This window comes from Odocoileus virginianus, chromosome 5, assembly GCF_023699985.2.
Source record: "Odocoileus virginianus isolate 20LAN1187 ecotype Illinois chromosome 5, Ovbor_1.2, whole genome shotgun sequence".
Taxonomy (NCBI): Eukaryota; Metazoa; Chordata; class Mammalia; order Artiodactyla; family Cervidae; genus Odocoileus; species Odocoileus virginianus.
The window spans coordinates 82,942,889-82,967,329 of record NC_069678.1 but is presented as its reverse complement, the minus strand read 5'-3'; the positions used below and the strand labels follow the sequence as shown (position 1 = coordinate 82,967,329).

The 24,441-nt window shown below is 60.1% G+C and overlaps 1 protein-coding gene and 1 long non-coding RNA gene across 14 annotated transcripts in view; one reads left to right on the top strand and one right to left on the bottom strand.

Moving 5' to 3' along the window:
* Positions 1 to 24,441, top strand: part of PTPRF (protein tyrosine phosphatase receptor type F) — an 83,949-nt gene that overhangs the window by 39,920 nt on the left and 19,588 nt on the right. For 4 of the 13 annotated variants that reach the window (XM_070468298.1, XM_070468300.1, XM_020914784.2 and 1 more), the window contains 9 exons: positions 1,426 to 1,443; positions 4,149 to 4,259; positions 13,366 to 13,635; positions 15,166 to 15,747; positions 15,959 to 16,095; positions 16,543 to 16,687; positions 20,091 to 20,396; positions 21,064 to 21,257; positions 24,204 to 24,230. In XM_070468298.1, coding sequence (XP_070324399.1) covers positions 1,426 to 1,443; positions 4,149 to 4,259; positions 13,366 to 13,635; positions 15,166 to 15,747; positions 15,959 to 16,095; positions 16,543 to 16,687; positions 20,091 to 20,396; positions 21,064 to 21,257; positions 24,204 to 24,230 — 1,790 coding nt within the window. The remainder of the gene's footprint in view (positions 1 to 1,425; positions 1,444 to 4,148; positions 4,260 to 13,365; positions 13,636 to 15,165; positions 15,748 to 15,958; positions 16,096 to 16,542; positions 16,688 to 20,090; positions 20,397 to 21,063; positions 21,258 to 24,203; positions 24,231 to 24,441) is intronic. The other 9 variants (XM_020914785.2, XM_020914788.2, XM_020914790.2 and 6 more) reach the window with 6 other exon arrangements.
* On the bottom strand, positions 17,750 to 20,067 carry LOC139035258 (uncharacterized). The gene is made up of 2 exons (XR_011487916.1): positions 19,516 to 20,067; positions 17,750 to 18,981 (listed from the first exon to the last, which is right to left on the bottom strand). It is a non-coding gene; the product is annotated as an uncharacterized lncRNA (long non-coding RNA).

The following is a 24,441-nucleotide window of genomic DNA, read 5'->3' as shown; positions in this document are numbered from 1 at the left end:
GGCCCTGTTTTACACTTTTACAAATCTCTTTAATTTGGGGCTTAATAGAAGGCAGCTGGATCCTCCTGTCTGCTTCTGTCTTTGGTCTGTTGTGATATCACATATCCTGATGCCTCCAGGAGACTCTGTTGTACGTTTATGAGAGAACAGGAGTGAAAAAGGCCAAAAGCTTCTCAGTAGTGTGAAACGGCTTAGACCTTGCAGACCCCTGAAAGGGCCTCAGGAACCCTGAAGGTCCGTGGACCACGCCTGGAGGATCACCGGGAAGATGATTCTCCTTGGACCGTCTCTGTGCGCCTCACACACTGCCCAGGGCCCAGCGCTGCCTTTGCCTTCTCTCCAGCCTGTGTGTCTGCAGGAGGCAGCCTGGTCCAGTGGGAAGGCCGTGAGCCAGCCCTGGTTGGTTCCTGCCACCTCATAAGCTGTGTGACCTGGGGCTTCGAGCACTTGATGTTCCTCAGCCTCCGTTTCCTCATTCTTGCCAAGATGGATAATTCCTCCTCAGTTGGGCGTCATTGGATTCAATGAGCCGTAATCAGTGTTTGTCTCCCGGCACGCTACTCTCCCCAGGAGTGGGCAGAGTGGACAGCGCTGACCTGGACCTGTCCACAGGCCCCCACTCCTCTGGATGGGGCAGCTGGAGAGAGGGGCCGCTGTTGGGGAGGGAGCCAGTCCAGACCTGATAACAGCCCCGCACCAGGCGTTTGCAGAGTGAGCATCTGGCCCTCTAGGCTGCTGATTCGCAGGTTTATAAGGCAATGAACAGGCAAAGGGGTGCAGGGAATGGCCTCTGCCTCTCAGCAGCCAGGTTGGGGGTACTCTGCAGTCACTTTGTTTAGCAGGGTTGAGTGACCTCACAGGGATCTGCCACCGGATGGTGAGGAGGGGGCTGGCGTGTGTGTGTTTGTGGGGGGCTGGGCTGGTGGTGGCCTGAAGTGAGCCCTCCCTTTAGCCTTTTCTTCTGTCTGCTTAAACGCTTTGCTTTGGGTAAGTCCTCTATTTTGAAATCCTGCTTCATCCTGTGCACTTCAGGAGTCCCTGCAGGGTGGGGTTATCGCCTCTTCTCTTCACCTTCCTCCTCCATTGACCTCAGCCATGGGGTCTTCAGGAGCCCTGCCTCACTGTCCTGATTCCTATCACCACCCACCCCCACCCCCCCCCCCACCCCCGGCCCTGCTGACCTAGGCTCAGTTGCCCCCCTCCTCAGAGCCTTCCAGTGATCTGGGGAACACAGCTTCGCCTCCACGCAGCTGGCGCTTGCTCACATACCACTTGCAGCAGCCTTAGCCAGGCCTCAATTTCTCCGTGTATTTATTAAGGCCCTCTCTCGCGTTTTATTTTATCTGATTTGGCTTTTTGTGGCTTTCCTTCCTTTTGTACTAATGCTTCTCTCTGATCTTATTTGCATTCAAATTACCTCGCCAGGTGGTTCACCAATCAGAGGTAAGAATGCTGTCCGTGCATCTCGCCACGCCACGCCTCGCCACGCTGTCACCACCACTCCATCCCGTCCAGTCCCGTCGTCACCTCCCCCATCCCTGCCTCTCCAGCCTCCTCATCTCCAGCTCCGGCCCCTCAGCACCACCGGCCACCACACGCATCCACTCTCAGCCATCCCCTCCTGTGACTCATCCATTCCAAGTCTGGGTTGTGGACATAACTCGGCTCATCCCCGCCTTGGGCCTGCAAGCCCACTGACCAGGCCTTCTAGGCCAGCCCTGCAGACAGAAGGGGCTCTGCTGACTCCTGCAGGGAAGCCAGGCCCTGGTCGTCAAGGCTAGCTAGAGGTGGAGAATATTCCCATGAGGTGGGGGAGCATGACCAGGCCTTGCCTTTCTTCTCAAGAATCTCCTTGGTCTTGGGGCCTTTAATTATTGCTAGCTCCCCCTTCAACATCAGCCCGTGGTAGATTGAGGCTCCCCCTGTAAATCCCTCAGTCCAGCAAACACTAGGACTGCAGTTAAAACTAAGAGGCTGGAATGACAATAGAAATTAACAGGGTCCTGGGTAGCCTGATCCCCTGACCTATGAGCCCCAGCTTCTTTCATGCTGCAGGACCCTACATTCTGGGATTCCAAGCCCAGACTGGACTCAAAGATCCACGAAGAGCCACATTCAAGTTTGACTCACTTCATGTCCTTTGAAAACTCAGTTTCTCTCTCGAAAGTCTATTTCCTCCTGTTTAGGCTGAAGCCAGGGACCCACCTCATGGGGTATGATGACTAGAGTAAAGGGCGAGGATTGGGTATGGTCTGGCCCAGAGCAGACATCCTGTAAGATGGTGGCTTCTGTAGTATTTGTATTCACATCGTTTTCTCCCCGCCTCTCAGTATTCTTGGGCACCTCGAGACCCTCGGAGTTCAGGGCCAAGCTGTTTTCAGAACAGAAGATGGGGCCAAGCCCCCACTGCAGGCTCATGGTGTTGGTTCCAGATTTGGGGGTTTCTGTGTGCAGTAGTCTCAGGGTCTGCGTGGGGTCCCCTGACCAGTCCTGGTTCTTAATGCAGGGGAGCCTCCTCCTCCACCCAGGTACCACTTCCTGCTCTCACCTGTGGCACCAGCTGCCAGGGTTCCCCCCTCCCCTCAGCTGAACTGACCTGCCTACAGCCCCCTCTCCCCTTGGCCAGGGGCCTGACCCCCATCTGCTTGAATGAGCGTTTTCTGTGACAGCGTCCATCCATCCCATAAACATGACCTGTTGGGTGCCCATCCGGGCTGTTCTCGTAGGAGCTGGGTATTTGGCATGTGTCCTGGGTCCTCATGCGCCCTGATGCTGGTGAGGAGGGCTGACCAGGACCACAGAGCCTGCCAGCCTTTTCTCCCTCTGCATTGGGGTTGAGCCTAAGCATCCCTCTCTCCACCTCCAGTGTTCATAGCCCCTCCTGTTGCCTAGCATTTGGGTGATGAAAGAGAGGTATCAGGGGGTGAAGAGGCTGTTACAGCTCAGACCTGCAGTGGGACCCCACACCCCCCACCCCCCGGAGCCTGGGCCACGAGGGCTCCTCCTTGTGGCTCCTGTCCCATCTGGTCAGGCGGGATCGGGCAGTTCTGTCTGCGTCCTGTGTGGGTGTGACCGTCAGCCGGCCTGGGCTCTGGGTGGGGTAGGTCTGTGTAGGCAGGGGTTTCTGTCAGGCTGTGTCCTGTGGGGTTGTTAACTGTCCGTTGGAGCGTCCTGCGTGGGTGTGATTGTCTGTCAGCTTGTTCCAGGGAGCGGGTGTTGCTTATGCCTCGGGGTGTTCCTGTCATGACGGTCCGCCCGGTGTACCTTCGTCAGCAGCAGTGCTCTCAGGCGCTTACCGCCAGGGCCAGGGGTGGCCACGTCCTGGTTTCACCCCCATCCCCCACCTTGCCCTCGCCTTGGCCTCCCCTACCTGGTACCTGGACCTGCCAGGACAGGCCCCGGCCCTTTCCTCCACCTTCTGTGAGGGTCATTTTCAGCGTCCACCCCCCTCTCCCCCTCCCCAGGTCCCGACTCCTATTTGTTCGTCTGCGGCCAGAGCAGCCCCTCAGGGCGCTGGCCCGAGTGGGAGCTGCAGCCTCCATTAGCCTCCTGAATTATGCAGGAGCCGCGGTGGGTCGAAGCACTTTAGCGGGGACCAGGCTGAGGAGAGGAGCCGGAATGGGTGGGGCTGGCGGGTGGAGGTGGGGGCGGGGAGGAGGGGTGCTGTGGGCAGAGGCTGCTGGGCCCCAGGCCCGCAGGGCCAGCCCTTCCTTCCTGTGGGGTTCTGGTGGGCAGTAGAATCTCAGGTCTTGCCTGAGGAGGGCATTGTATGCTCATGGGTTCCAGGCTGCTCCCACCCACGCCTGGCTCTGTGATGCTCTGATTGGGGATGCTCATTAGCAAACAGGCTTCAGTACTGCGTACTGGCCAGAGCGTAGCAGATGCTTGGTGGAGTTGGGGGTTGGGGTGGAGCCCCTGGCCGAGCCCACAGGCCCAGCTAGACTGAGAGTGGGGCGGGGTTGATATCCAGAGCTTGACCCTCAGTTCCATCAAGAGGCCTCTGGGCTTGTCAGAGAGAGCTTCCCGGAAGCAGCATCTGTGCCAGGTGTGGTCCTGATGCCTGCCACATCTGGTCAACCCGAGCCTCGGGTGCTGTCGAGACCCCTCCTCAGGTTCCAGGCCAGACCACCGTCTCTGTGTCCCCACAGGTGCCTTGCAGATTGAGAGCAGCGAGGAGTCGGACCAAGGCAAGTACGAGTGTGTGGCAACCAACTCCGCAGGCACTCGCTACTCGGCCCCTGCCAACCTATACGTGCGAGGTAAGGACTCAGGTGGTGTCCAGCCCTGCCCGACCCTGTGGGGCGAGCCGCACCTGCCGGGCTTGCTGCCCAGAACCTTGGTGTGGACCCACCGGGCTGTCCTGGGCCTTGTCTCTCCTCCTTTCTGCCTCTCTCTGCAGCAGCCGTAGCAGCAGCAGCTCCCACTGGGCAAGCTCCTAACATCCGCCTGACTTTGCCTTCTTCCCACAGGCCCTTTGGGAACAGCCGCTCTTGGGAGCATTTATATCTTATAGGTCCTGCCTCATGGGCCTGGAGCCCCACGAGAGTCTAGAGCCTTCCGAGCAGACTCTGTGTGTGTGTGTGTGTGTGTGTGTGTGTGTGTGTGTGTGTGTGAGTAGGCACACATGTCTGTGTGTGAACATATTCACACCTGCCTGGTCTTCCTTGAGTCTGTCCTGCCCACCCCAGCAGGGTGGGCTTCAGGCCAGGTGTACCTGCCTTTGACCAGGTTTGCCTGGGCCTTCCTGGAGGAGGAGCCAGCTGCGCTTTGTCATCAGCCGGGACCCTTGTGTAGGGGGGGGTCAGGCCCAGGCAGCTTTGAGCCCCTGCAGGTGAGCACCTTGTGCGTTTAGGGTGTTTCTCGCTGGGACTAACTGGGTCACGTGTTCACAAGTCCAGGTGCCCAGCAGAGAGGGTCTGGGGCTGTTTCGGCCTGTCCAGTCTGTTGTGCTCACAGCCCAAGGGGAACCGAAGCTGGCCACCCGCCCCTTCCTGAGAACACTCTGGGTTTTGTGTACACAGAGTCCAGGAGGGGCCCTTGGCACCCCTTCTACCCCTACCATCCTCCCACTTAACCCTCCTTCATAGATGGGTGTCATGAAAAGTGAAACCGTCTCCCCTCGGGGGATTTCTAAAGGAAAGTGGATGCCGCTTCTTCGCAGTGATGATTTCATCATGCTAAGTGCTTAGTACAGCTTCACAGCGGGTGTCATCTGCCTGTCCGCTCAGGCCAACTGTGGGGCAGGGCGATCGCAGTGGCCTGTCCCACCCTTCAGGGCCACGTGGTCAGACAGATCAGAGAGAATTAGGCCATCAGCCGTGAGCTTATTAAGGGGCTGTACTGTCGGGGCACAAGATCCTAAGAGGCCACAGGTGAGGGGAAAATGGGGCTTCAGAGGGTGGCTGATGCCTCATCAGAATTGGGGGCATGGGATGGGAGGTCCCCAGTGGTCCCCTTCTCAGGTGTTCTGCTCTTCAGGGCTCACCTGAGCTGTCTTAAGGAACAGCATCAGGGCATGGAGGCTAGGAGCATGCCCGTCACCGGGATGGCCAAGATGAGTGGGTCACAGATTGCACAGCCTTCCCCCCATGGTGCCCTCAGCAGAGCTGCTCACCAGTGCACTGGGTCCTAATGCGTTCCCTCTGAGAGGAGCAACTGAAGACCCTGCTCAGAGACCTCCCTCCTCCCCCGAGACAGTTCCAACTGCTGTGTGGATCTGACCCAGCACTTCTTCCAGAAGACCATCAGGTTGAGAATGTGGAGTTTCGAGGCCTCAGCAGTAAAGTCCTTCACTGCATGAGGCTGCACCAGGGAGAGGACGGGCAGGCAGAGCTACAGGCACCGTACTAAGGCAGAAAGCCCAGAGCTGGGGCGGCTGAGCTCCTCGTCATCGCCTTGGCGGGGCAGCGTTCTCTGAAGTCACCGTCACCCTGGCCTCAGCCCGAGGTGGGACAGTGGGTCTCTTTGGATGAGCTGAGCTCAGATGCTGTAGCTGGTGGCTCCGGCCCTGACCAGGCGGATCTTACCTCCTTGTCTGTGGGACCTCCACTGTCCACACATGATGGGCTCAGGCAGGACTCTTAACTGGGTCCTGCCATGGCCCATCCCCCACTTCCACAGGTCTTCCTGAACGGCTTTCCTGGGCCTATTTCCACAGGCCTTTTGGGCCAGGAATGTCGGTGTTCCTTTAGTGCTAGCACCACTTGCTAGGAATCCTAAAATAGGGACAACCTCACTTTGGTTTTTCCCTCCCTCTTACTGGCACGCACACACACTCCTGTGGGGCCAGTCCTCAGTCCATCCCTAGGACGTGTCTGGTAGCCAGGCCCCACCTGAATCTGTACCTGTGGGGCCAGTCCTCAGTCTGTCCCTAGGACATGTCTCATAGCCAGGCCCCACCTGAATCTGTACCTGCCCTGCTTTGCAGAGAGAGATTTGCCCTGTAGCCCTAGGACAGAACCCTAAGCCATGCTGCTAGGATCCTGGCATCTGGGGTCCACCCCCGCTCCTTATCACAGTCCTGGCAGAGCCCCTGCTTACTGCCCCAGCAGTGCTGAGAACCCCATCAGCTCCTTAGTCTTCTGGGACACCAGCTGCTGTATCCTGAACCCCTCTTGGGGGTGGGTACACATGGAGAAAGCCTTCAGTGCTGGCCTCTGCCCGCCTGCTTCCTGGCAGAGCGGTGGTAAAGCTTCCTTCCAGACAGGGCACCTGTCACCCTCCAGGCCAGTGGGAGGCCCCCACTGGGCTCAACCTCAGCATCTGGTCGGTGTGGACGCCAGGTCAGGTTTCACAACCTCAACACCGTTGACATTTGAGGCCAAGTAACCCTTCGCTGTGTGGGGCTGTCCTGTGCATTTTGGGGTGTTTACTGACCCACTGGATGCAATAGCACCTGGTCACAGCTCACAGGGTCTCCAGACCTTGCCCAGTGTCGCTTGGGGGAATCCTCCCTCCCCGCCATTACAAAGCACTCTTCAGATGGACAGCCTTGCTCTGGGTCTTGTCTCCATCCGTCTCTAACTCTCTCCTGCCACATACACGGGGCCTGAGGTCATGTCTCCTCCTCGGATTTGGCCCCAGTGTCCACCTCACACCCCTCCTCTGTCCCGCAGACTCGGGGCTTCCACTACCTCTCTGAGACCTACAGCGGCTGCGTTTCACAGGGCCGTGCGTGGAGAGCTCCCAGCCCGGTGCTGGGCACGCAGGACGTGCCGGGCAGTCAGTAGCTGCTGCCGCCGCGGGGAAAGCACCACAGGGGCTGCGCCACCCAGTTTCGTCTGACTTTGCTCAGTTGCCTGCAGCTCCACCCACGGTCTAGCAGGCCCAGGCATGCCGGGTGGACCAGCCTCTCCATCCCACTCCCTCCCCCAGTGACTCACTCGCTCCTTCCATCCACAGCGTCTCTCCCGTCTAGCTTTTAGGACGCACAGCTGCCAGGGACCAGGGACGGGCCCCGCTTTCCACCGAGCCTGGCCTACTTGCCCCGCCCTTCCCCACTTCTCTGCAGGGGCCTGGCCGCTGGGCCGCAGCTGTCTCTAAACGGGGCAACAGCTCCGTGGCTTCTCCCCACAGGCTCCAGACCAGCTTCCTCACACTCTGGTGCCATGCAGCGTGGGGCTTCCTCAAGGTGGCGGGGTTCTAGTGGCCCATGTGGCTCGGTGGGTTTATGGGCTGTGGGTGGGCCCTGAGCTCAGCGGGTCTGTCTGAGCTTTGGGGTGCACGTGAGGCACGGGGGCCTGCCTGTGCCACACTCCCACCCGTCCCTGTCCCACCCTTTGGCGCCCGGCACCTGCCGGCGGGACCCAGCCCTGTCCACCCGTGTCCTCCATGAGTCCTGAGTCTTTTGTGAGCGGCGTGGTCCGCGCGCACCTGTGGGCACGTGCGTGTGCGTGGGGCACAAGAGTCTTGTCTCGTTTCCGTGCTGTGTGGGCAGATGAAGGTTGGCCTGTTTTTACTCTCTCTGTGTTTCTCCTTGTCTTTTTTTTATTCCCTCCTCATCCTCATCGCACTCTGCCATCAACCCAAACTCTCATCTCTCAGATCAGCGAGAAGGTTGGTCCTTTTCACTTCTTATCCATCTACAGTTCGCCCATCGACGGGATGCCCCCGTCAGTAGGGACCAGCGGGCTCGGTCAGCTCTTCGGGCTCGCCCCTGTCAGGCCTGCCCGCCCATCGGCTCTGCGCTCCCGTTGTTTGAGCTGGCAGGCGGGCAGGACCAGGGGTGGGTGGGCAAGCCCCCCTGCCCCGCATGTTTCTGCTGCTTGGGTCCTTGACCACCCCACGTGTCTGCATGTCCCCCTAGCTGGGCTCCCCTGCTGGGGAGGTTGGGTGGGCATGGTGCATGGCACAAGACTGGGCCCTGCCTTTGTGCCCAGGCCAGGCCAGCTGTCTGCTCCAGGTGGAGCTCAGAAGTAGTTGTGGGCTCTGTAAGAGCTGTAGGGCTTTATGTGCACCTGTGGGGCCTTACACAGTTCCCACCTGCCCCCTCGCTTAAAATCCATATTTGCTAGAGCTCAGCTGAAACCGTTGGGAAGATGAAGGGGAAGGCTAATCTAGAATGAGCTCACCCCTCAAGATCCTGCAGCCCAGGGTGAACGTCCTCCAGGGTCTGCACTGTCCTTGAGCACCTCCCCGAAGCTGGACAGACGGCAGTCATGCTGTGCCCACAGAGCTTAGTGTCTGGGACACAGGGTGGGTGGCGTCACTTTGGCTCACTGAGGAAGCCTCCCATTGACTGGTCTCTTCCCTCTCCAGCTAGATCCAGATGAGGGTCTTCCCACCTGGTCCAAGCCTTTCTCCCAGGCAGCTGGCATTTCCTCAGCCCCACGCTGGGTGCTGGGCTTTCGACCAGGAGCTCACATCTGACCAAGCGGTCAACTGCTGCTTAGAGCTATGTGTGAGCCTCGCAGCGGCCCTAGCATGGCCGTGGGTCAGGGAGGGCTTCCTGGAGACCTCGCAGCAGCCCATTCCAGAGCAGTCTTACACCCGAGGGGCCAGGCCCCTACTCCCCGCCCTTGGTCCAGCAACAGGGGCCGAGGGGCAAGGACACAGGTCCTTTCTCTGTCCCTTGGCCTGAGCGGTTAGAGGAGGCGCTCCTGTCCACTGGGTGAAGCCCCAGGGAGCAGACTCGGGCCACTTGGTGCCCTCTGAGTTCTCTCTGTGGCTTGGGTTTCCTCCACGAGGAGAGGGAGCCTGTCGGGAGGAGGACTGCAGCCTCGGCTCAGATACCAGCCCTGAGCATCATCATATACACTCCTGAGCTCTGGGACATTTCAGTTACACCGTTTCGCTGACCGGGCAAATCGGCCCGGGGCGAGTTCAGAAAACGGTCATCAGCAGAGAGAGCCCAGCCTGCCACCGCCTCCCCCCGGGCCCCCTCCCCCCGCCCTCCCGGTCCCTTGTCCCTTCTCCTTTTCCCATTCCGTGGTTCCACCAAAAATAAGCATGTACACAAATATTTAATGGGAAGGCAGAAATGAGTTTCTAAATATTCCGGGGGGGATTTGCCTTGCTGGTAATTTGTTTGGTGCTGATAATTACATCTTACATTTTTCCAGCTTTACTTAAAACTGTGTGCCGAGTGCGCCAGCATTTAATTACTGCTCTGCGGCAGCCACAAGGTTATTTATTAAAGAGTTATTTTATCTTGATACGGTGAATCCTGCCCCTTATCCCCTCCTTAATGTTGTGTTATTTTCATCAGAGAAATTTCCGCGAGCGAATGCCGATTGCGGGGCTGCCTCCCCCCTGCGATTAGGCTGTCACTCCACTGAATGCCGTTGCCTCCAGGCGCCGCACCGCCCTATTATAGGGGGTTGTCAGCTCAAATAATTAGACTTAAAAGTTACAGCTGAAATATAATCCAGAAATGGCAAGGCCCTGTTTTGGAAATTGTCTATAAAATGTCAGCAGTAAGGATGCTCGGGGAACAGTAATAGACCGTCATTGTTGGAGCTCAAGATTAGACCCTAAGTGCATTTTTCCCCGGCCCTGGTTTTTCCTTCCCTGCTGTTGCTGCTGTCAATAGACTGAGTCCAGGGCGAGTCCTGCCCCTTCTGGAGGCCTCCTGTCCGCGACGGCAGGAGGAGTGGCGGTGAGACTGCTGCAGGGAGGCACCAGCCACTCCTGGCACTTGGGACAGGGGGGTAATCATCCAGAATTCGGGACTCCACAGATACTCAGGATCCCAGGAAGTGGTCACCTGCCTCTGTCACCCCCCTCCTCTCTGTAGTCCTAGCCTCTACACCATGGGGAAGATGAACTGCTCTGTGGTGAGACCCGCCTGGGCTCTTTGTGTTGGCTGAAGCCCAGCAGGCCTGTGAAGGGAGCTGCCCTGCTGGAGTGTGCCATCCAGGAGTCCCTGGGCTTGAGGCCCTGCCCTGGTGCCAGGGGTGATGCTAAGGCTCACCTCTGACCTTTCACTCATCCTTTGCCCCTGGGGTTCTCCCTTCCACTTGCATCTGGAAGGGGGGGAATTAAAAATAAAAACCCTTCTCAGTGTTAGTTCCCCAAGGGCCCTTATTTCCTGGTGCTGGCAAGAAGACCTTGTCCTCCGGGACTGTTTGAAGTAAAGCCTGGTCAGTTTTCTTCACGGCTTAGGTTGAGACCTAAGGTTTATCCACCAAGGACCTACTTCCTTCTCCTGGGGCTCTTTGTTCTCATGTCCAGGGACCCGATCAGGTCCCAGGATTCTGCCACTGACCACTGTCAAGCAGACAGGTGTGTCCCTGACACAGGCTTGGGGCCCGTCCTCATGCCAACTGGAGAGTGTTCTCCCGCCAGCCTCAACAGACCCAGAAGCTTCTTCATGGAGCCGCCCTGGTCTCTCCATTCACCCTGTGAGCCAGGGCTCAAAGGGGCCTGAGCTTTTCATCCCGCGGACCTGCTCCCAGTATGTGTATAAACACGTCCCTGAGTGTCAGCTGTCAGTTCCCACCTCTTTAACTGGATGCCCATGCACAAAGAGGAGACGGGGCAGCCCCTGGCAGAGAGGAGCAGCAAGGAGAGAGTTGGTCAGTTAGGACCGCTGAGCCTTTTTGCTTGAGCCAGGCTACATCTTCACCAGCGGGCATGCCATGCCTCATGACCTGTGCCCCAGGCTCAGCACCAGAGCCCAGGGAGTGCCTGCACCGTGTCTGAGCCTCCCAACCTCACCTTTTGCCGTTTGTGGGGAGTGCTCAAAGGAAGCTCTTTGTCGTGGCTTTCTCCTGCCAGCCATGTCCCCCTGCCACACAGCACTGCTCTACCTGAACAGTTCTGTCATCACTCTGCAGACCCCCAGCTTTCGGACAGATGACAGAAGCCCACTTCTGTCAGCTTAACGCAAAACACAGAAACTTGTCTTACAAAACTGGAAGTATAAGTAGATTGGCGTCAGGCAGGGCTGGATCCAGGTGTTAAACAGTTTGGTCAGGCATTTGTCTGTCTCTGTCTCTACCTCTGCCCTCAATAACTCCTTTGTTCTCAAGCAGGTCCTTTCGCGTGTTGTGAAAGGTGGTCCCCAGCCCCCCACCCCCCAGGTTAGAGACCAGAAGTGGAGAGGAAAAGCCACATGTCTTAATAGTTTTCACAAAAGGCCAAAGGTTCTATCTCTTGAGCCACATCTGGGTCGCATATCCCATGAACCAAGAGTAGGGGCTGAGATGGTTCTAAGATGTGGATGCCAATTCTAGGAGGAGACACGCTGACACCCCAGCGAGCGTGGGTCACAGAGGGAAGTAGACTCAGTCCCTGGTGCTGGCCGTGGCACTGGCAGTCCTTTGGCTCTGACTGGAGGCTTTGGAGGGAGGCAGCGTGGGTACAGCTGAGGCTGAGCAAAGTGAGGTCCCGTAGTCTGGGCTGAGGAGTCATTTAAAGCTCCATGCAGTTTTTAACAGGGCAGGTGATGTGAACAGATAAGGATTTGTGCCGGTTATTTGTGGAGGGCCAATGACTGGGTCAGAGGATGACCAGGGCAGGAGGAGCAATGGAGAACACAGTATAGTAATCCAGGGAAGGATGGTGGCTTGGACTCCGGAGGTGGCATTCACCTGTGGACTTGGCAAGAAAAGTGTTGGAAAGATATTTTAGGTGGTGCGTTAGCAGGACATGGTGATTTGCTGGATGTCTGGTCTGTGGGTGGCAGTTTTGACCTCTGTGTAGTGAGGTCACAGGTTGGACCAGGTGGTGTCTGCAGTTACTTCCAGCTCTGATTTCCGTGCTTTTGGGCTGAGCGAGCAGCAGTCTGGCACCTGTGGTGGAGGTGTTCCCGATGTGGCACTGTGGATCCTTTGCATGCCTGGGCTCCCCAGCAAGGACCCTCAGAGACCTGCACCCTGAGTGGTCCCCTCTGGGTCTCTTCGCCTCGCTGCCTGCCTTCTTCAGCCCTGCGTGTAGGGGTGCCCAGGAAGGACACACTCCAGCCTCTGCCCACCAGTTGCATGCCCTGTCTGCATGCCAAGCATGTCTGCCCATGGCTAGGTTTTGCTTGCCTTCCCTCCTTCTGCATGTTCCGAATGTCTTTACCAAGCTCGAGACTTTGGCAGGTGGGGTGGGGGGATCCAGGCTGCACCTTGAACTGAGAAGCTCAGAACAGCTTCTTTCCTGGGGAGCCCAAGGCTGGAGGTTGTGGCCAGGCACAGCCACCCTCCCCCTTGAGACCCTGTCCATTGGTGCCGAAAGCCGTCTGCTCGGCACCCTCATCATGTTACTGCCATCGTCATACCCATCCTGCCCGCGGACCACGTCCCTGGCCCGCCCAGAACTCTGGCCCCTGTCCAGTCCCTCCTGGAGGCAGCCCCTCCTCTTGGGTTCTCAGGCTCTGCCTTGAGCGTGGCTGAGGTCCTGGAAGGTGGTCCTGCTGCTGCCCTCATCTCTTCCCTGGGGATCACGGCCTGGAGGTGGAGGCAGTGGCCTCAGAGAAGGTGGCCACGTCACTTCCGGGCTGGCCCTCTGCCCTGCCCCAGTCCTGCTCTGAGGACCCTCCACCCTAGCGTGCCTGGATCTCTCACACTAGTGCCCCAGCTAGCCCCGCTGGAGACCCTCCTTAGTGGGGGCAGGGGTCGGAACAGGTAGGGGCAGGCACTGGAGAGCGACCTGGGATGTGGCCCCTAGGAGGCCTTGCACTGATTCCCCTGTGATCCTGGGCCTCAGTTTCCTAGGCTGTAAAACGGTAGCGTGGTTGCAGAATCTCTCGTGTTCCAGACAGTCCCTAAGAGTAGGGGCTATTCTGGCCCCAAAGCAGGATGGGTGGGGGTCAGCTGGAGCCCAGGGACCCCACCCCTTGGCTCTGACGAGAGGGGCTTCCTGGACGAGGGGCCCCTGCCCTTCCGCCGCACATGCACCCGGCCCAGCCTGTGAGCGCCTCTCTCCCTCCTCCCGCAGTGCGCCGCGTGGCTCCGCGTTTCTCCATCCCTCCCAGCAGCCAGGAGGTGATGCCAGGCGGCAGCGTGAACCTGACATGCGTCGCCGTCGGCGCACCCATGCCCTACGTGAAGTGGATGATGGGGGCCGAAGAACTCACCAAGGAGGATGAGATGCCGGTCGGCCGCAACGTGCTGGAGCTCAGCAACGTGGTGCGCTCCGCCAACTACACCTGCGTGGCCATCTCCTCCCTGGGCATGATCGAGGCCACGGCCCAGGTCACCGTGAAAGGTGAGCCTCGCTGGTGTGCTGGCCGTGGCCCGTGGCCTTCCCTGGAGTTGGAGGGGGGGGCGCGGGAGGTGGGCATGACTGCTGGGGGACGGGCGGGACTGAGGTTGTTACTCTGCTGGTGCCCGGCCCCTGGGGTCTTCCTGGCCCTCAGTGGTGGGTGGAGGGCTTTCTGTCAGAGACTGGCTTAATCATTTGAGCTAACAGGTGCTAGGTCCCTGGGGGGCAGACGCCGTGCTGGTTAGGAAGCACAGGTTATATTATTCAGGTGGTGTCACCCTGGGAAATAGATTCTCTTGTTCTTCCCATTTTATAAGTTAGGAAACTGAGGCGCAGAGTTAGGGAAGTAAATGATGGAGCAGGGACTTGAACCCTGGGGGTCTGAATCTACCACACACCCCTCTAACCATAGAACTGGACCCTCAGCTTTCCCAGCCTCCCAGAAAGAAGGATGGGAAACAGTAGCCAAGGCAGGTGGGTTCTCTCTGCCCTGAGCCCTGGGACAGCCACATGTAGACCAGACTCCTTGGGGTGCTCTGCTTCCTCCCTCCCCTCTGATAACACCCCCTATTCTGCAGCTGGAGTCATCTTTTTAACAGAGCAGCGTCATGTTATAAAAGGGAGAAACACCCTGCGGCTTCCGACTGCTTTTAAGATAAAGAGCAGGATCCTCACTGGCGTGAACTGAGCAGGCCGACAGTCCCGAGTATCACCCTGCCCTCACCCCACCCTTGCCATCCATGGCTCCACCTAGCTCTCCAGGTCTCAGTCCTGGGAAGCTTTCCCCAATCACCCCATTCGAGGACACCCTGGACTTTTCTCCATCTCAGCACCCTGCTTTCTGCTGTCATTACACATGCCAGAGCCACGATTATCACTCACTGATCGCTTCTCTCTCACACTGGTGTATAAACCCCATGAGCACAGCGGTGTGACCGTGTGTCAGCATGTCCTCAACCCTAGCGCAGTGCCTGGCATGCCGTCGGCACTCAAGTCTGTGAGTGCCTGTTGTTCGGGGATTGGCTGTGGACCTGGGGCTTCTCCCCTCCTTTTGAGCCAAGCAATGGTGTCTGTGGGGCCAGCAGCCCCATCCATCTCTCTCAAATCCAGGACCATTCCCTGAAGAAATCCCTTCCCTCTCCCCGCCCCTATTAAACACACTCGCCAGTGGGTGAGCCCAGATGCACTGCAGAGGCCTGTGTGTCTCGCATCTGCACGGGCCCAGGCAGGCCACCTCTGGATCCATCCGTTTGCTTGATGAGCCTCCAGGGCTGGTGTGAGGTCCGAGGAATCCTAGAAGTGAGTTAGGTGGGCACCGAATGACCCAAGGCCCCTGCAGGCACTGACGGGCCTGGCCACCAGCCCCCACTAGGTGACCTCAGTGGTCACCGAGGGCTTTTCAGATGATTCTTTGCCGGGGAGGGCTTGGGGGGGGGGGCGTCAACCACACTCTGGTTGGATGAACCCCAGGGCAGGGTCGGCTCCTGGGGGTTGTGACCTCAGGCAGCCCTGAGCCTTCCACTTTGTCCCCAGCCCTGCCGAAGCCTCCGATTGATGTTGTGGTGACAGAGACGACTGCCACCAGCGTCACTCTGACCTGGGACTCTGGGAACTCGGAGCCTGTGTCCTACTACGGCATCCAGTACCGCCCAGCGGGCACGGAGGGCCCCTTCCAGGAGGTGGACGGCGTGGCCACCACTCGCTACAGCATCGGCGGCCTGAGCCCTTTCTCAGAGTACGCCTTCCGCGTGCTGGCGGTGAACAGCATCGGGCGCGGGCCGCCCAGCGAGGCGGTGCGGGCGCGCACGGGGGAGCAGGCGCCCTCCAGCCCCCCACGCCGCGTGCAGGCGCGCATGCTGAGCGCCAGCACCATGCTAGTGCAGTGGGAGCCGCCCGAGGAGCCCAACGGCCTGGTGCGGGGCTACCGCGTCTACTACACCCCCGACTCCCGCCGCCCTCTGAGCGCCTGGCACAAGCACAACACGGACGCCGGGCTTCTCACCACCGTGGGCAGCCTGCTGCCCGGCATCACCTACAGCCTGCGCGTGCTGGCCTTCACCGCCGTGGGCGACGGCCCCCCCAGCACCACCATCCAGGTCAAGACGCAGCAGGGAGGTAGGCGCAGGCCAGGCTGGGTGGTACCCACCCCCCTCAGGCCGTGAGCCGGGGCGGGGGCGGCTCTGGGGACAATGAAAGCCCGTATCTAAACACACGGCCACTGGGGGGGGGCAGGGCAGGGGTGGGGTGAGGCCCTGCCTCCCTCCGCTGGGGGCCCCTGCCCTCGGGGGATTGGCGAGGCTGATGGAGCCTGGCTGGGGTGTTGCAGTGCCTGCCCAGCCTGCGGACTTCCAGGCCGAGGCGGATTCAGACACCAGGATCCAGCTCTCGTGGCTGCTGCCCCCCCAGGAGCGGATCGTCAAGTATGAGCTGGTGTATTGGGCGGCGGAGGACGAGGGCCAGCAGGTGAGCACCCGGCAGTGTGGAGGGAGGACGGCTGCTCCCAGTCCTTGGGGGGTCTGTGCTGGGCTCTCCCATGTAGGCTTTCCTGGATTCTGGGTCGTGGGGACACAGCCCCTTGAGGCGCTGGGACCTGTGCTGGCCTGTGTGGTTCTGTAGTCTTTGTCACCCCTGTGCTGGGGACAGAGCCCCTAAGTCTGTCCTGGGTCTCCTCGACTCTGTGGCTCTCATAGCACCAGAAGAGCCCTCAAGTTCCCCGGCCCACATGTCCGTGGTGTTCCCATGCCCATGTGGTCAGTGAGGTGCCCTTGCTTGGGCCACGTGGCCACGGGGCAGGGAGCCAGCCCCGCAGCCACGGTGGGTCCCCAGGGGTCTGCCACAACCCGTGTTCGGGGTGACCTCTGAGTGACCTCTGAGGTCAGGATGGTCAGTGAGTGCTCTTTGTTCTCCCAGCACAAAGTGACCTTCGACCCCACATCCTCCTACACCGTGGAGGACCTGAAGCCCGACACGCTGTACCGCTTCCAGCTAGCCGCCCGCTCTGAGCTGGGGGTGGGCGTCTTCACCCCCACCATCGAGGCTCGCACAGCACAGTCCAGTAAGTGCCTCCCAGAGCCATGGCAGCTACAGCTGGGCGGGTCACGGACTCTCACACACACCCCCTTCCCCTCGACCAGGCGGGTGGTCGGTTCCGCTGGGCCCTGGGCTCAGTCCGGATCCCAAGTGAGGGACAGGTAAGTGCCCTCTAGTCTGCATCCAGGCGGCTGCTGCCCTCGCTGCTCCCCGCCCGCCTCCTGCCCTCCCTCAGCCCTGCCCCCGCCCAGGTAAGTTCCGTGTCTCCTCCCCCATCCGCTCTGCGCTGGTCACATTAGCCCACGGCCACCCTTCGTGGAGGGACCGCCGTGCTCGCTGTGTTTCAGACCTGCTCCAGCGGCGTCTTCCCTCCTGTATCCCCACATCTCATCTCCCTGTTACCCGTATTCCTGCCTCCTGCCCCCTCCATGAGCGTCCATGTGAGCCAGGCAGTCGCACTGAGCCAGCTGCCCGGGGGAGAGACGAGACCACATTGGGACCGTGTGGCACTCGTGTGTTGGACTGTGCATGAGGCTGTGTGTGTACGCAGTTAGGAGTGCTGTGTGCTCCTGTGTGCTGCATGAGACTGATGCCGTGAGTGTGTCCACGTCTGAGCACCCAGCCGTGCAGCCCCTGCGGGTGTCTGCCACTGTGGCTGGGTCTGGGTGTGTCCATTGGCCGTTCTTAGGATTGGGACCCAACCAGTGTGTCTCAGGGTGTCTGGGTCTCTGCACCTCTCCCTCCCAGTGACAAATCGCAAGCCCATGGGCTCTCTGGTCACATGGCCACAGTGAGCCATTGTCTGTGAGGCTATCTGTGATAATGGGGCCAAGTATGTGGGGCTGGTTGGGGTCATGGCATTGAGACAGCATGTGTGATGACATGTGATGGTCCTGTGAGGCCCCTTATGTCACATGGGATTGTGTGACTGTGCCGTGTGTGACTTGGTGTTCCTGGGTTCATTCTACAAGCACCTGTCACACTCCTGCCGGGGCCCATGCACCCTGCTGGGAGTAGCACAACCATGACGTGGCCTCTGCCCATGGGGGTCCTCGTCTAGTGGGGAAGACAGACATTAAACCCACAATTACCCAAATGAGCTTTTAATTATATTTGTGTAAAGTACCATGGAGGAAACAAACAGTGGAGAGAAGATGTGATGGGAACCTCGTGTGATCTGAGGGGTCGAGGGGGCTTCCTTGGGTGACACAGAAGCCCCAGGCAGAGGGGTCAGCAGGTGCCAAAGACCCTGAAGCAGGAAGGCACTTGGTTATGGTCAGGGCGAGCAGCCAGCCAGTATGACTGGAGTAGCCCCTGGACGACAGCATCTGGGCTTTGGGGACAGGGAACAGGAGAGCTTGCCTGGCTAAGGATGAGAACTCATGGGACGGCCCGACAGGACATTGGAGACAGGAGAGGCTGTGCATTGGTCTAGGCAAGAGATGGCAGCTTAGGTGAGCTGGAGGTGGGGGTTGGGGGTGGTTTTGAGAGCTGTCTGGGATCCCGCTGGCCAAACTTCGTGACAGATTAGGTGTGGAGGTGGGCTGAGGGAGAGGGATGCCTCGGATGCAGCCTTGTACATGGTGTGTAGACCTGGGAGGAGAGTGGTGCCGCTCGCTCCCTAGGATGGGAAATGAGACAGAAGCAGGTACGAGGGGCCCACCTGGTGCCAAGGCCCTTAGGCTCAAGAAGTTGTGTGCCATCCGGGTGCTGATGCTTGGTGGGCTGCCAGAATTCAGAGCTGGGGCGGGAGGTCAAGTGAGAAGGAGGACCAGAGGTGGGAGGGAATCCAGGAGATGGGGATGTCTTGGAGGTCAGAAGAAGAGGGTTTCAGAGAGACCAGATGTTGCTGCTTAGCGGTCAGGGCCAGCATGTGACCGCTGGGTGTTGTAATACGCAGGGGTGGACCCGGCATGAGGAGCTGGAGCCCCAGGAGGCGTGTATGGGAGACACGGAGGTAGAGACAGAGGCTTAGCTGAGAAGGGGGACACTGCAGCTGGTGCAGTAGGGGAGGCTGTGGGGCCAGGGATGGGATGTAGGGAGACTAAGATGGGGAAATCTCGAGCACACGTAAATGTCATTGGAAATGTGTCCGTGAGGAGTACACAGTGCGGAAAAGAGAAGGATGGTTGGCACCTTGTGAAGTGGGGGAGAGGGCAGAGACTGGCCTTGGACAGGAAGGCACCTCCCGCTTTCCTGGGGTGGGTAAAGGAGAAACTCGGAGCCAGAGCTGGCCAGGTGGTGGATTTGGTACCAAGAGATGCAGGAGCTGCTGTTGGAAGGTCTTGGTTTTCTCTGCAGAGTAGGAGATGGGATTATCTGCCAAGAGGAAGGGAGGTTTGAGGAGCGTGGAGGAGGTGGAAGGTGTTTTGCGTCAAGCGGCGTGGTGGGGGGTGGCGGGCAGAGAGCAGAGACCAGCCAGTGGCCCTGGGCAGCCATGGGTGCTCACAGGGCTCTCGCCAGCCTTGGCAGGCTTTTCTGCCTGCCCCATGTGCTCCCTGGGAGAAGGTGGGCGATGCGGTCATTCAGAGCCTGCTGCAGGCTAGGCAGGAGCTCAGAGTTTGGTGTGTTGGTATGAGTGGTGAGAGTCTAAGCTGAATAGCAAGGGCAGTGAGGATGGTAGGTCAGCAGATGGGGACCCTGGGGCCGCAGGGCAGGCAGTGGGCTGGGGACCCTGAGCAGCTGAGCTGGGCCACGAGGCGAGGGCCTATCGGGGGGTGTTGGAGGCCGGTTGTAGACAGGGTGGCAGCGTCTGGGGCAGAGCCCCCGCAGCACAGGGAGGAGAAGGCTCTGAAGGTGAGGGGCTTGGGAGCCAGTTCCCGGCGTCCCGGGCAGGGTGGTGGCAGAACTCACAATGAGAACACCCCCATGATGACACTAGAATCCTCAGTGCGACTGGGGTCTGGGAAACGATGAACGAGGGCCCCTCTGATGGGCCCTTTCCCGTAGACTGCCCCTGAGAGCCTTGTGCCTTGGCCATAGACTCCCTGTCCAGGCAGGCACAGGCTCAGGCTGCCCTGCGCCAGAAGATCCATTGGGTGACTTGTCCTGGGAAGGGAGAGAGCTGTGGGCACAGCCGTGAGTGGTTATAGGTGTGACCGGGGGTGAGGGTGGCATGGCCCCCGTTGCTTGTGTGTGTCTGATGCTGTGTGTGTTTCGTGTGAGACGGTGGATGTGTGAGGCACTATGTTAGAGCCCTGCGTGTGTGTCTGTGTGTGTGTGTGTGTGGAGAGCCTGTGGTCCAGAGGGAGAGCCGGGCTGGCCGGCAGCCAGTGTCGGCAACTTACCTGGAGGGGCCCCGGGAATAACCACGCCACCCCCCGGGGAGTAGCCCGCCTGGGTGAGTTTCCGCACTCCGTGACCGGTCGCCATGCCTGTGGCCCCCCGCCCTCCATCTGCCTGCTTCCCCCCTCATTTGTCTCCCCCAGCCCCCTCCGCACCCCCCCAGAAGGTGACGTGTGTGAGCGTGGGCTCCACCACCGTCCGGGTAAGTTGGGTCCCGCCGCCGGCTGACAGCCGCAACGGCGTCATCACCCAGTATTCGGTGGCCTACGAGGCGGTGGACGGCGAGGACCGCGGGCGGCACGTGGTGGACGGCATCGGCCGCGAGCACTCCAGCTGGGACCTGGTGGGCCTGGAGAAGTGGACGGAGTACCGGGTGTGGGTGCGGGCGCACACGGACGTGGGCCCCGGCCCCGAGAGCAGCCCGGTGCTAGTTCGCACCGACGAGGACGGTAGGCGGCGCTGGGGGACAGGCGAGGGGAGGGGACAGGGAGCAGGAGAGCTGCCTGGCTAAGGGTGAGGGTTCACGGGACAGCCCCACAGGACGCTGGAGACAGGAGAGGCTGTGCCTCAGTCTAGGCAAGAGATGTCCCCGCCAGACAGACGCCCAGGGCTCAGCCTCCTGAGCGCCCCTGGGGAGCTCCCTGTCTTCCCGGTACAGGCTTAATGGCCCCACCTGGGGAGATGGAGCTCGTGGGACAGCCTGTGCCCAAATCCCAGCCCCGGGGCTCCCCAGGCAGGGGAGCTTCAAAAGGCTGAGGCCAAAGAGGGCAAGAACCGGGGAGACTGGCGCCAGAGACACTGGCGCGGCTCACCTCACTAGACGTCGGGGTGACGCGGGGCCCAGGGGAGATAGCACAGGTTGTGCTGATTTGGGGAGGTCGAAGGCCTGGTGCCCCACCTCCCCACCGAGTGAGGCAGTCCTGGGCCCGAGGGTGGTCGCAGAGTCCCAGGCTCTTCCCCGTGCAGGTGGAGGGAGCCCTCCACATTGCCCTGCAGGAACATCCCCATCAGGGCCTTCCCTGGGCTGTGGGTGCGGAGGCACGGCCTTGGAGCTGTGCTGTGCCCGCCTGACTTCCTTGCCCACGCACCTGACTTCTTTCTCCTTCTGGTCCCCAGTGCCCAGCGGGCCACCGCGGAAGGTGGAGGTGGAGCCGCTCAACTCCACTGCAGTGCGCGTCTCCTGGAAGCTGCCCGTCCCCAGCAAGCAGCACGGCCAGATCCGTGGCTACCAGGTCACCTATGTGCGGCTGGAGAACGGCGAACCCCGCGGCTCCCCCATCATCCAGGACGTCATGCTGGCCGAGGCCCAGGTGTGCACCCTGGAGGTGGTGGGGTCGGTGGGCGGGCGAGACCGTCGCATTCCACTTTCACTTTGGAGCCCAGGTTCGCTCCCCTCTCCTGCCTGCTGTCAGAGGGACGGTGACACCAAGACATGCTGTGGCATTAGGGGAAGTGCTGAGATCAGGAGGTTAGGGCCAGCTGCCACGATCACTCCCTCCTCTGTCTTGGGTCTGCCTGAGCTGTCCCAACCCAGGCTCTGCCAGCCCCACCTGCCCTGGTGGCAGTCCCAGCCTGGCAGTCACTTTGGTGGCTCAGCCATTGGTGCCAGCAATGCGGAGCTCTGTCGGCATGCCCCCCGGCCTCCGGCCCCCCCCCCCCCCCCCCCCCCCGCCCAGGAAATGCACTCGCTGTCAGTTAGGCTGGGTTTTTGAGACGTGCCTGCCTCCTCTCCCAGCTGGAGCAGTCACCTGCCCTGTCCAGCCGTTGTCTTGGCAGAGTTGGACGAATCAGGCCAGGCTGATGTTTGCTTTCAAGGGCTGGGCCCGCGGCCCGGCTCACTCACACCTCTCCACTCTTCCGTCCTCAGGGGATGGCGTTTCTGCCTGGGAGCTTAGGGTGAGGTTCCTGGGATATTCTCAGCACTGGTTGGCTATCCAGAAGGACAACCTGGGGCACTGGGAGACTGGACAAGCAGGCCAGAACTTCCCAGTAAGGGGTGGCTGAGCTCAGATAAGAGACCAGGTCTCAGGACTCCCAGGAAAGGCCTGTAATCACTACTACGACTTCCCTCCCCACACATTCTGTTGAAGATTCACAGCACCTGGCAGTGTGTCTGTGCTGAAGGGCTTTCTGTCCAGAATCAGGGCCATGAGAGGGTGGAGCCTGATTTCCCCCCCAGAATGCAAACATCCCCCTCCCCACCCCGTTCTGGCTCTTCACACCACCCCCCGCCCCCCAGGCTGGGATCAGGCTGGTGTTCTTCGTGCTGTACTTAGGGTTGGACTCACCCACAGGCAGGCAGGGCTTTCCTGTCTGCAGCTCCGGCTGGGTTCAGTTTTCTGCCCAGAGGGCACTCTCTTCCTCCTCTGGGCCTGCCCAGCGATAAGGGAGCAGGGGGAGAAGGCAGGCCTGTGGACCCGCCTGCATTCCTGGGGCAGGTTGAGGGCTCTTCCTGGAGCCTCGGCGGGTGGACACACCCACCCAGAAGCATCCCGGGAATGGGCTCCCTCTGGCCATGCCACCCCAGGGGGCCAGCAGCACAGCTGCAGCCACTGCGGCTCCAGAGAAGCTGCTCCACTTCGGGTGCCCCCTTCTGGTCTCAAGTGGTTAGGAGGGAGCTGGGCCGTAGGACGAAGGGCACTGTCCTCTTGGCCTCAGATCTCCTGTGACAGGAGATAAACACACACCCGAGCTCTAGGGAAGCCAAGTGAAGGTGGAGGACCTGCCTTTGCAGCCCCCAACACCCGGACTGGGGTCATTGTGCTCCAGGCCAGGAGATGAGCAGATGGGGCCTGGTCCCCCGCCTGGCCACAGGGCCCAGCTGTCCCCTGAGCGCCTGGTCAAGGACGTCACAGCCTGTCCTTCCCCACAGCACCATCTGCTCAGCCCAGGCCTCATCAGTGGGGTGCAGGCTCCCCACGACTGTGTGGCCAGACTTGTCTCCTTTCACGTGTGTGTCTGTATCTCGAGTTTGTCTGTTTCTCGTGGTCTCTGACTCCGCCTCCCTGTCTCTTTTCATCCCTGTGATCTGTTTTTCCTTCCTCTCTGTTGCTGTCTCTCCCTCACGCTGGCTGCATTTTCACCTGTCTGTCGTCTTCTCTCCTGTGATCCCTTCCATCCTCTGGCCCTGTGTTTGGCCTCAACCTGTTTCTCTTTCCCTTTTTGTCTCAGGCTCCCCCTTGTGAGGCCCTCCATGCCTATGCCTGGCTTGGATAGCAAGGGCATCCCCCATCCCCCTAGGCAAGGACCCTAGAGCAGGGCTGGGCCCAGCCACACCTTAGAAAGTGGCTGAGGCCAGGAGGGACAGCCGAGGGCCTCCTCCTGTATCTTGTCCCACACTCCTTGCAAGGACTTTCCAAGACAGCTTCCCAGAACAGGAGCAACTGGGATTGCTGGACAGAGATTAAACCAGCACTGCAAGGCGGTTGGCCCAGAGGACCCCGTGGTCTGGGGATGGCATGGCCCATGTCCAGCTGTGCCAGACAGCTCTCAACCCCCGGCCCTCCAGTGCCCCAGGACCTTCTTCTCTCCACCCTCCAGCTAGTAAACCTACATGCACCACAGCCTGGAGAAGAACGTATTGAGAATCAGCAGCAGCAGTAGTGCCAGCCCAGATCTGTGCCTTCCTATCTTGATGTTTAGGCATCCTGGGAAGGAACTGGGTCTTTCCCAGTGCCTGTGGGGCAGGGTCCAGACTCTGAACTTGGCACTCACGGCCTCTGTCATCTTGCTGACCAGTCTGCCCCGCCGCTTCCAGCCACAGCATAACTTCTGCTGTTCCTGGGCAACGTCACTTGCCTAGAGCACACTTCATAATCTTGTCTTCCCAACTGGGATGCTTCTGAGAGGGAAAGGAGACGTTGCGAATAATCATACCAGGACAGCAAGCTTAGACTAGGACTGTTCCCGACAAACCAGTATAGCCACTTCCATGTACCATACAGACACTTCCATGTCTCCCCACCCCCACCAAGTCTGGCAGCCTCTCCCTCTAAGCACCTCCAGGCGGCGCCCTCCAACCCCACAATGTCAGAGAGCCCTGTTGCTCTGGCCCTCTGCCCTCCAGGTCTCCCCTCCTCAGCCCTGGTGCCCCCGGCTGGGCTTATGAGGCAGGGGCTGGGATCTTTGGATGGTGAGTGGTCCGGGGATGCCACCCCTCTGGCCTGTGCCTGCCACCAGCCCTCCCCCAACCAGGCCCCCTCGGGGCCAGAGTCCTTCACATCCTATCTCCCTTTCTCTCCCTCTCCCGCGGTCAGTGGCGGCCAGAGGAGTCCGAGGACTATGTAAGTAAGAGGTGTGCGAGCGCGGGCAAGACCTGGGTTAGGCTGGGCTCGTGGGACACTCCCCCGCCCCCGCCTTTCCTCCCAGCCTGAGCTGCCAAGATCCACGGGGCACCAGCCACATCTGGAGAAAATTGGCGTTTACGCCGAGCCCCGAGCTGAGCAGCGATTGGCATTTTCTCTAATCCTTACTTCTCGCCTGTCAAGCAGCAAT